Raw genomic sequence first — 12,045 nt, forward strand, 5'->3', positions numbered from 1 at the left:
CAACATGTTAAAAATTCCTATTAGTGAGTACTGCCAAAGAAAGACATTTGGGTTATATCACAAGCAATACTGAATCATTGAAAAGAACAACATGACAGTGGCTTGATTCGGAAGGCTATCAGCTGTGACTGTAAAACAGAAGAAACTTCGACTTCTAACATTACCAGATTTCTTGTCCCTGCCTGTTGACGCCGATCGTACACGGGGGCCAGGTTTTAAATTCTCTTGGGCTCTTTTACAGATTTGCAAAGGATCTTCTTTTTTGGAATCTGTTGTCGGTCTAGGTGATGATGGAGGTTTGCGTACTAGTACTTTCCCTGTAACAAAGCATAACAACAGCACTGTCACATATCGGTAACATTTGCTGCATATCTTCTTCATCTTCATCTACATATACATCTACATCTATACACCAGAAGTCATATTATGGTATGTGGCATAGTGTACTTTGTATACTGCTGCTCGTTATTTAATCAAATATACATCACAACAACACACATCTTCCCATGCTCTGCCACTAAGCGCTTCTCTGTAAAATGCATTTGCATTACAGAGTGAACATACTGTCCAATGGAATCTGGTTGGTTAACAGTACTGTCATGCTTATGCAATATTAGCATGCTGTCTTAGTACATACAATGTAATGATCTTCCTTCAATATGCTATTATAGCACTATTTTAGCAGTGAGAGAGGATGTTTAATTTAGTTGTGATGAAATCCGATTCTCCTAGCATAAATGGGAGTTATCCGCCAACTATTATAAAGAATGCATTTTTAAAAACTATTGAACAGAACATAAGTAGTGCTACATGATGCACATAATGTTATGTCAATCTGTATAAAGAATGGTGTTTCTGCATAACTTCTAACAAAATATTCTCTTTTACAGAATCACCTTTCTTACCACTGACAGCCTGTATTTTATATCCCTTCTATTTCAACCAATGTCACTCCTTTTGCTGCAAAATAGCAAAACTTATCTATTATTTTCAATATGTCATTTCCTAATCCGATTGCCTAAGCACAGAACCATTTTATTTGATTACATCCAATTACCCTTGTTTACCATTCATCCTACAATCTCTTTTCAAGATGCTATACATTCTGTTCAACTGATCGTCCAAGTTCTTTGCCATGTCTGACAGAATTCCAATATCTTTAGCAAGGCTCGTTATTTCTTCGGCCCTCAACTTTAATTCCCTAAGCAGATTTTCCTTGATTCCTTTTATTGCTTGCTGAATATGTGGACTGAACAACATTAGGGATGGGCTACAACTCTGTCTCACCTTCTCCTTAACTATTGCTTTCCTTTCATTTCTTTTGACTCGTATAGCGAGGTGGCACAGTGATTAGTACACTGGACGTGCATTCAGGAGAATAACCGTTCAAAACCCTGTACAGCTGTCTGGATTTAGGTTTTCCATGATTTTCCTAAATCACTTAAATTAAATGCTGGGATGGTTTGTACTAATGCTATAAATGGCAGCATGTGTTTTAAGGCAATTCACTGTGTCAATGTTGCCTCAAGTTTTCTTAAATTGTTATGTCATGGTACCTTCTCCAAGGATCTTGTTACTTATGAAGGAATGTCTTCTTCTGCTCCAGGTGGATTCTAGATCTTTCAGTGTGTAGTCAAATTCTTCTCATAACAGTTGTATCACACCCCCAATCCCACATTAGGGATTCCCCTTCCTTTTCTACAAGTTCATTTCCTTTGAACAGTCCTTCTAAATATTTCTTCCACTTGTCAGACTTTTCTTTTGCTTGATACTAGCTTTCTATCTGAGCTTTTGACATTTACACAGCTACTGCCTTTTTCTCCCAAGGTTTCTTTAACTTTCCAATAGGTGACATTTAGCTTTCCAATAGCTATACATCTTCAATAGCTTTGCATCTCTCCTCTAGCCACTTTTGCTTCACAATTCTTCTTATTTTATAGGTATCAGTAATCTCTTTTTCCTCGTTCACTTGTTTCTTTTTTCCCCTCTTCATCAATTAAATTCAGTCTCTTGTATCCTATTATTTCTACTGGACCTTGACTTTTTGCCTAGTTGTTTCACGGCAAACTTCACTGTACTATCTCTAGAGCTACCCATTCATTTCCTACTGTGCTCCCTTCCTCTGTTTCAGTCAGTAGTTGCCTAATGCTCCCTCTGAAATTCTCAAGAACCTCTGATTGTTTCAACGTGTTTAGGCCCATCTCCTGCATTTATCATCTTCTTGCAATTTCTTCTGTGCAGTTCATCAGCACCAAAGCATGTTCAGAGTCATGTGTGCCCCTGGAAGTGTACAACTTAAAATCTAGTCTTACCATTACATAATTTATATAAACACTTGGGGTAGATGTCATCAAGTTTCCTCCATGTACATAACCACCTTTATGATTCTTAAGCCAAGTGTTCAGGATGAATTGTTCTTTCATCTCTATGCAAAATACTACCAGGAGGCTCCCCTTTGCATTACTTTCCCCTGGTCCACATTCTCCTACAGACCATCATACAGTAGTTTAATCTTTTAATTACCTGCATAGATAGTAGGCATATAAATTTGTACTACTGTTGGTGGCTATCTTCTTTGTGTCTACCTTGGCTATGATACTGAATTCACTTTGCTATTCTTATTAGCTCACCTGCATTCCTATTCTCTTCTTCATATCTAGATCTACTGCGTTACCCATATTTGATTTTGTACTGGTAAATGCTGCATTCATCTAACCAGAAATTGTGTTCTTTCTGCCACTAAACTTCATTAATTTGCACTCTAATCTTTACCCATCCATTTCTATTCATAAATTTTCAACCCTACCTACCTGATTGCAGTTTCTGACAGTCCCTCACCCCACAAAAATCCACGTCCCCACACCCGATGACAGAATCTTCACGAGTAGTCCTCCCCTGGATATCTGAATGGAGTACTATGTTATTAGATTCCCCATGCTTTCAGCCATTCACAGTTCCAACATAGCAAGATTGCATCATTTGATGTTATGAGACTGGACCAGTTTGTCATCAAAACTGTTTCACCTGCAAATACTGAAAAGACTGTTGTTCCTCTTCAGGAACCATACACGGCCTGTCTAAAAAGTATCCGACCTTTGGCCAGAAAAAAATATTTTGAATACATGACGGGGTTGGTACCCGAATGTCCTTCCAAGTAGGCCCCTTGTGCTTGCATACACTTAGCCCACAAATCCTTCCACTGCTGGAAACACCTCTGGAAGTCTTCTTTTGGAATGGTGTTCAGCTCTGTTATCGTCTTCTGGATTATCTCTTCTCTACTCTTAAAATGGGATCCTTCCAGTGGCATCTTCAATTTTGGAAACAACCAGAAGTCGGAAGGAGCCATGTCCGGAGAGTAGAGAGGCTGACAAACAGCTGTAATTCCATGTTTGGCCAAGAAATTTTGGATCAACTCGGATGAATGTGCGGGGGCATTGTTGTGATGCAGTTGCCAGTTTTTCACCGTCCACATGTCTGGTCTTTTGCACAGAACTGAGTCACGGAGTCACCTGAGAACATCTTGATAGTACTCCCTTGTCACTGTTTGTCCTTCCGGTGCGTATTCGTGATGCAAAATTCCAGAGACATCAAAAAAGACAGTCAGCATCACCTTGAATTTGCTCTGCACCTGCCGCACTTTCTTTTTTGTTCAACACGTTCAGTCATCATGAGAGAATCGGTAATCCGACAAACACGTTGTGTAGCACCTCACTCAGCAACCGACAGGCAGCGACTGACGTGCTGGAAGGCAGGGACAAAATTCATGCATGCACATAAAGGTCTCTTCCCTTTCTGTGTACAGTGGCGCCACACTATTGTCTCTATTTTGCCTGGGAAAATCAAAGGTTGGATACTTTTTAGACAGACCTTATATGTAGTCTAATTCCGCCACAGACACCCCCCTGAACGGTGTTCAAAATTTGACAAATGATATAGAGTAATATCATTTGAGCAAAGAAACAAGAAGCACTTCTTGGAATGCTCCAAGACATGAGGGAGTGAATCACTTATTCAATAACAACTGGAAGTGTAACTATTATGCATGCCAACTCCGAGACATGATGGGAGTTTGGAACCTGGATTCTGCATTCATCACTCAGTGAAAGACACAGTAACTAAAGAATATACTACATTGCAATAAAAGCATAACAGCAGGATGACATACTTTTAAATGCACATGACCACAAGGATAACAAAGACAAGAATATAAAACCTAGAACAGACATGTAACTGTACGAAAGAATACAAACTAACATTGAATTAGCAAATATTAACGTAAAATTTGGAAAAGAGAAAATTTACAAATCAACTGAAGGAAATTTTAGCTTACATGACAGGAGTTTACATGATGGGATGCATCTAATAATCTTCATCATAAAAAATGATCTACAAATTTGTAACGCCAATTTCAGTTACAAAATAATATTGAAGATAACAGGGCTCTTGCTGATGGAGGAGGAAGAAATCAAACTGACATTACAATGATGCAGAAAGTAGTCACAAATAGTGTTAAACATGTGTGGGAATTTAACACTAGAACTGCAGTGGGGTCACACACGATCTGTTCCCTAATTCCTTCATTGGTCACTATTTTGTGTTAATGTGTATACCGCTGAATTTCTATGACTTTGTATCAAATAAGTTAGTTAACGATGACAATTTACATTTTTTGGGAAAACCTTAAAAGAGAAGAATCCAAATTCACCTAGAAAAGCAGAGACTTTTATGTCTCTTCCTGATGGTATTACATTTCTCCAACAGTGGAGGGGAGGGAAATCAGGTTGAAACATGTTTCAACATACTACACAAGTATCACACAGTCAGTGCTTTGTTCCATAAAATACGGTGATAGTAGATAGTGATTCTAACTGTATAAATAATGCTTGCAACATATACAGTGATTACGGCCAAATGTCTAAGAACAGAAGAGCACATTGTAAGTGCCATATACGAAAACGTGGTTCATGAAGCAGAGGGTGAGCCACTTGAGTTTTTATCTGCAGAAGAATTGCCACAACCCGTAGTTTCAGATTTTTCATCAGAAGATTATGTTATACCACATGATGATTTACTGAATACTGATGAAGAAGGTATGCACACTTAAATTTTTATTTTGTAATTGTTTATTTATGTGCTACACAGACACACTTTTCAATTGCAACAATTATGCTGGTGCAATCTTATATAAGTAAGGGAAGAAATGTCACTTATGACAATTTTTTCACCCCCTTGGCTGTGTCTGAAACCTTGAAAGCAGATGTTACAAGTATTGTGGGCTCCATAAATTGATCTTGCAGTAAAATACTAGTCTCTGTCAAGAAGGCAAAAGAAGAGTAAGGTGTTACTGAAGAAGAATGATACTACATTGACTGTTTACCAGGGAAAGAACAGTAAGAATGTCCCGATTCACAGCACTAATGCATCTTTATGTGAAAATTGAGGCTGGTTTGAAAAAGAAGCTAGATACAGTTACACTTTATAATTGGTCTAAATATGGAGTGGACATGATTAGCCAAATGGCTTACAAATACTCAGTGAAATCATCATCCAGATATTGGCCATTCACACATTTTACAACCTTTGCCTGGGATAAATATCTGGGTATTGCACAATGCTCTAAATGAAAAAATTTAAGCACAGGGACTTCATACTGCAATTAGTAGAGGAGCTTGCAGAGAGATGCACAGCAACCAGGAATCCTATTGCCTTTGTCACCGCTGAAGATATTACTGAGAGACAAGAAAAGCGAACATGTCGCCTGGTAAAGCCTGACAGCACTGTAAACACATCATTTTTAAAGTGTCACATGTGTAAGAAAACTGTCTGCATTAAATGCACATCAGAAGACATTTACTTGTGCTCATTAGAAAGATAAGAAACATGAATCAGAAGTACCTCAGTCAATATTTTAGTCATAGTATCCAGTCACATACGTAAGAAGGCCTTGTAACTATAAGAAAAGACATGATACAGAAATAGATCCATGCGTAACAGTTAATAACTGGGCAGCCTACACCTTATCTCTTTATCACTTTACTTATGCTTCTAACAAAGGCTCTACTTGCCACTCATTGTGTTTGTCTTCCTGTATGGTTATGGAATTATAAACTTTATAAATAACTATGAGTAAGCTAAATTGGCATGGTTGTGTAGTTACTACAATGAAGAACTGGCTACCTATTATGTAATTCCCCTACAATCCCCCCCGCCCCCTTCTACCTGCTATTTAAAAAAAGATCACCCCATGTAGCACAATGTTGGATGTATCATGCCGCCACTACTTTTTGGGCATTACCGCAGAAATTAGCTGTTAGACTGCAGCAATGGAAGCAAGATAGAGGGCACTAAAGTGCCAGAATGCCGTTTGCAGCATTGGGACTGCTTAGATAGCTTGAGGCAGATTAGGCCGAGCACCACAAGAATGCAACACAGCGGCAGAACTGAGCTCTTGCAGGTTGAGATAAGCTGTTTTCACACCATTTGCCACAGATTTGTTATTCTGAGTGAAGATTGAAACAGCACATCAGCACAATAAGTAGACTGTGAACGGATATAAATAATGATTATAATAGAGGGAAACATTCCACGTAGGAAATATATATCTAAAAACAAAGATGATGTGACTTACCAAATGAAAGTGCTGGCAGGTCGACAGACACACAAACAAACACAAACATACACACAAAATTCAAGCTTTCGCAACAAACTGTTGCCTCATCAGGAAAGAGGGAAGGAGAGGGGAAGACGAAAGGAAGTGGGTTTTAAAGGAGAGGGTAAGGAGTCATTCCAATCCCGGGAGCGGAAAGACTTACCTTAGGGGGAAAAAAGGACAGGTATACACTCGCACACACGCACATATCCATCCACACATACAGACACAAGCAGACATATTTAAAGACAAAGAGTTTGGGCAGAGATGTCAGTCGAGGCAGAAGTGTAGAGGCAAAGAAGTTGTTGAAAGACAGGTGAGGTATGAGTGGCGGCAACTTGAAATTAGCGCCAGGCCTCAATCTCCGCTAATTTCAAGTTGCCGCCACTCATACCTCACCTGTCTTTCAACAACTTCTTTGCCTCTACACTTCTGCCTCGACTGACATCTCTGCCCAAACTCTTTGTCTTTAAATATGTCTGCTTGTGTCTGTATGTGTGGATGGATATGTGCGTGTGTGCGAGTGTATACCTGTCCTTTTTTCCCCCTAAGGTAAGTCTTTCCGCTCCCGGGATTGGAATGACTCCTTACCCTCTCCTTTAAAACCCACTTCCTTTCGTCTTCCCCTCTCCTTCCCTCTTTCCTGATGAGGCAACAGTTTGTTGCGAAAGCTTGAATTTTGTGTGTATGTTTGTGTTTGTTTGTGTGTCTGTCGACCTGCCAGCACTTTCATTTGGTAAGTCACATCATCTTTGTTTTTAGATAGATATAAATAATGATTAGTTTTTGCACAGACATCAGCAGTCCAGCATTGCCTACAGATATGAGTGGGCCACACTGGGCGGCGGGGTGATATGGGACAGCACACAGTCACTACCAGATCAAGATTTGATCTTCGCACCTTCTGCTAGTGGCATATCCAAAATCCACCACCTCAGATTCGGTACTTCTCCACTAGCAAGATGCCTACTGACTCTCTCCATAAGTGACCAAATACCTGCCCTGGAGAGTAGGAGGACAAGACTGGGATGATACAGCTGCCCACACTTTCATGCTGGCGAGGACATCTAGGCACCAGACATCATCTGTCACAGGGATGAGATCCAGTTGGAAGCTGGCATTCCCTGCAAGTAACCTGCCTGTCTTCATTGCTACTTGCTTTGTTCACAAGTGGCCATGTTCTGCTCGCTGGGAAGCATGCCAGGGCATAAGCTTGTAATGAGCATACCTAAGCAACATCATGGCTTGGTAGCCATCAGCTCACACTGCGACCAACAGCCATCCTTGTAACGGGCTGTGAGGGAGTGTGGAAACTGCCTTCACTGAGACACTATGAGTGTAGTCACAAGAGTATTAATAAAATATTTGAACTTTTGATGTTTGTCTAAGCTACCAATGGTCTGCTCCCACAACCTCACCACACCACCATGACGTAACCCCACACACAAGTAGTCCTACATGACTGAAACACTTCCGTTGGCATCAGTAGTAGGATCAACACCCCATCACCATTTCATTTGGTGTCAGAAGTGGGAATGTCTAATGCCTAAAACAGGCTTCAGTGGATGAAGAAGATGACTTTACTATTACCAGTTGGAGTTTCATCAACATATGGTGAGATGAGTGTAGTCTCCTTTTTTCTTGTTGTCCTCCCCATATTTATAAGTATCATGGATAGACAGTGGGTCTCTTATCAAATGTTTAATTGTATTAGTATCTTCAATATGTGTAGGGTAATCACACATAATGTTCTGTTGATGTGTAAATAAGAATGTTATATTTTGGAACATGTGTTATCAAAAGCAAGGGATATGGCTCATTGGCTAAGAGTACTTAAGTTGTTATCCTGATCTAGCAATTCAGGAGGTGTAGCTGAGTGCTGTCAAGGAGTATTAATTGTTTGTGTTGTAATAATTATGAGCAGCTACTCAGGTGTAGTAGTTAAGTGTCCTTTCATTAATGTGTTTTCTTGATTTAGTTGGAAAGACACCAGAATTTGAGAATTGTATGAAATGTGTTTAAGTTTTGTAGTACACAGAACAGTATACTTGGTGCAGACAGAAAAACCTCAAAGACCTCCAACTCCCTTGGCGACCCAAGAGTCAGAGTAAAAAGGCTCAACAGCCAGGTGGAATTCAAGTGAGAAAGGACTGCTGATGGTGCAGCAGCAACCACAGAAGCTACTGTGTCACAGTGAATGAGCTGGGTACCTGAACCAGAATTGCTGTGGACACAGGGCACAGCCCATCCTGTATACATACTGTTCTGGTGGAGTTCTATTCAGTGTTCGGCAATCCAGCTCTGAGGAGAAGCCTATGTCAGTCCACCCTCTGCTTCAATCTTCTACGGAGCAGCAAGTCCTGTCAGAAGGAACGCTGCGAGCTGCAGTGCTGACTACCGAGTCAAAACTGATCGGGAGCTCTGGCCACCCCCATCTGATATGCCTTCTGGAGGCTAAACCAGCAGGGCCTCTGAGCAGATCCTCATGTATCATCATAGGGACAGGCCGTTGCTGCCACCTGCCTCCAATTCTGTGACAGACTACATCGCTGCCCATCTCTCCCCTGTCGGGAAGCCATATCACTTCTCCGCATGACTTCAAGTACTCTGAGCAGAGCTGGTAGATGCCTTCACTATGCACAGTCTTTGAGGGGGTCACAAGAGCCCTGGCAAATCTCTCAGAAGCTGTGTGAAGCTTCACTTGGTGCAGGCAATGCTGTATGCTAACATAGGCAAGGTTGTCAACCTTGTGTCATCGTTGTAGCTGATTCAATGCGCTACCTGACTGCTTGTGGTGTGCTGACCAGCACATTCCATGGCAGAGTGCCACTGCCAGCCCCACTAGTGCTGGCTACCCGAACATTGATAAATCAACTGCTGTATTTTGTTGACAATAAATGTTTTAATTCTGTTTTAATAACATCTTCAGGCATCAGACAAAAATCTACCCCCAACATCACCTTGATTGATGCCCTCGGGTGGTCAACCATCTACCTCCTGACTTCAGTACACGAACCGCTGCTGCATCCCATCCCCAGTGCACTACAGTTTTCTCCATCTATAATGGGCAAAAGGGTTTAGAAGGAATATGACTCGGTATGCAAACATGTAAAACAGTGCAAAGTGTTTGAGTAGTATTATCTTTAGGAACCTTTGTCACTTATGTTTGTGTAATTGATAAAGGGCAATCATGTTATGGTCAATACCCTTTGAGTGAGGTTTTCAATACCACGGGAGTTACTAGAGAGGAGGTACTGGGAACCGTAAAAGGTAAAGTAATTAAGAGACAAGCACACAATGTAAAGTTGTCTAAGAGACTGGAAGCACTTCAGGTTAGGGAAAAGGAAATAGCTTTTCACATGTCCCCAAGTATGAGGAGATTTACAGTGAAGATTTGAGGAAACATAGAAGGTGATAAAGAGGGAAAGTTTGAAAAGAGAGGATGGAGAAAGAGAAAGTTGAAAGGGTGGAGAACAGGCCTGTGTCTACTTTACGTGTTCCTGCAGTACATCCACCTGCTGTTAATGTAATTAAACTTGCCAATACTTTGGATAGTAAGCCAGAATTTGATCCCTGGTGGGACAGTCTTACAAATGGTGAAGTTAAAATGATTAATGAAGAGGGAAATGACATTGTGCCTAGTTGTTCACTGTGTAGGGTACTAATGTTGTTGACATTAAGGGACCTAGCATAGTATATCAGCACTGATATCATGTGGAATTTTGAAGTCTGAAGGAGCTGTAGTGGCAGTTGAAGTGAGTGCAGGCTGTGTAAAAAGAAATAAGTGTATGGATAGCAACATGTGTAATTTAAGTGCAGTAGTATCTGCTACACTCAGTGGTAATGTGTGGAGCGTGGGCCAGATGTATAGGGGAGTACGTGTGCCACAGACTTTTGTGTTGTGTACAGTGAAATGCAGACAATGATGTTATTGTAGATACTACATGGAAGGCTCAGGAAGATGTTGGTGTTTATAGCCGTGTTGCAGATGTTGAGGGAGAAATGATACAAATGCATGTATTACCTCAGGAGCAGTCTGAACATATGAGATGCAAGCAGACACACATTCGAACAGTTAGCAATCAGATCGAGAAGCTGGGATCCATTAAGGAGTTTGTGCCTAACATTCATAATAGTGTGCAAGCACTGTGTCACAGCCTTGCATAGAAAGTTGCTGACATGTGCTGCAAATTGTTTACAATGCAGTTGTGGACAGATGTGATGTGCATGAGGGTGTAAAATAGATGAAGGGTAAAAAGTAAACTTCACAGTAAATTTTCTGACCAAACATCATGCTAAAATTTACCTTTGGGAACACGTAGTGAAGCTTAGAATTCCAGCTATGGGAAACTGTTGCCAGTGGACTGCTATCGCAAGGTTCTATAATGGAGTCACTAATTTTGGGTGTTACTGGGTGAGAAGCAGCTCCACTGCGACAATCAGGCAGGCGAGTGGGTGTGGGTGTGGAGGATTTATTTCACGTGTGAGCTTGTTTGCACACAAGGTAGCTGGGCATAGCCACACAATTGTGGTGACATTGCACAAAGGCTATGAAACTACAAAGCAGCCAACCACTGAGACGCAAAGATGTTGATTTGTATGTGCCTGGAGGCAATGTACCACCACAAAATGAGTGCTATTAATCACAAAAATCCCCTGAGATTCTGACACAGTTATGTGCAGTCTGGCAATACCCTTTGCAACCATGGGTCCACGCAAGACTCCATCATGTTACGGGCCAGCCAGCAACCGAAGCTGGTCTGGGCAGCCATCTCCACCAGATGAGTCCACGGTTATAAGTCCACACCTGTGGGCTTGGAATGACACTGTGGATGAGCTGTCCCCAGGCTCCATGGTATTAACTGAACTCTTGCCTTGGAGGCAGGGCTGTACTACTGCCATCCATTTGCACCAATGTGATCTTCTAACCTGGTAGCAGTGGACACCTATGAGACTACAGCAGACGTTCACATCATTGGCTCTGCTTACTTAGGGCCACACAGTGGTAACTTGGGCATGCCCTGCTGAGTGGGGTAACCAAGTCTGCTTATGCCCTGCTGAGTGGGGTAAACAAGTCAACAAAGCAGGCCACAGATGTAAAACAGCCATCACACCAGCTGAGGGCATATGTGGGGTGTCACAGCACTTCAACATTGTATCTAAAGGTTATACAAAAGATGTTATTCAGTTTATTCAGACTATGATCAGCACTAGAGTAAGAGAGAGATAAGTGAGAGTACCTGTTGACTGTTGTGAGTGGTAGTATTGTGTGTAGTTCATAGGTTTGGTAACATGTTTTCTGGGAATGCTTAAGTGGGACTGTTGTCACAGGGACATAGAGTTCTGAATGATGTTCCAAAACAATGGGTTAAAGAAACCAGTGGTCAGACAGATGA

The 12,045-nt window shown here is 41.2% G+C and overlaps 1 protein-coding gene across 5 annotated transcripts in view; it reads right to left on the bottom strand.

The window, feature by feature from the left end:
* LOC124615778 (S phase cyclin A-associated protein in the endoplasmic reticulum) overlaps window positions 1-12,045 on the bottom strand; it is a 590,398-nt gene that overhangs the window by 562,509 nt on the left and 15,844 nt on the right. For all 5 annotated transcript variants that reach the window (XM_047143880.1, XM_047143883.1, XM_047143882.1 and 2 more), the window contains one exon: window positions 165-317. In XM_047143880.1, coding sequence (XP_046999836.1) covers window positions 165-317 — 153 coding nt within the window. The remainder of the gene's footprint in view (window positions 1-164; window positions 318-12,045) is intronic.

Source organism: Schistocerca americana, chromosome 5 (genome assembly GCF_021461395.2).
Source record: "Schistocerca americana isolate TAMUIC-IGC-003095 chromosome 5, iqSchAmer2.1, whole genome shotgun sequence".
NCBI classification, from domain to species: domain Eukaryota; kingdom Metazoa; phylum Arthropoda; class Insecta; order Orthoptera; family Acrididae; genus Schistocerca; species Schistocerca americana.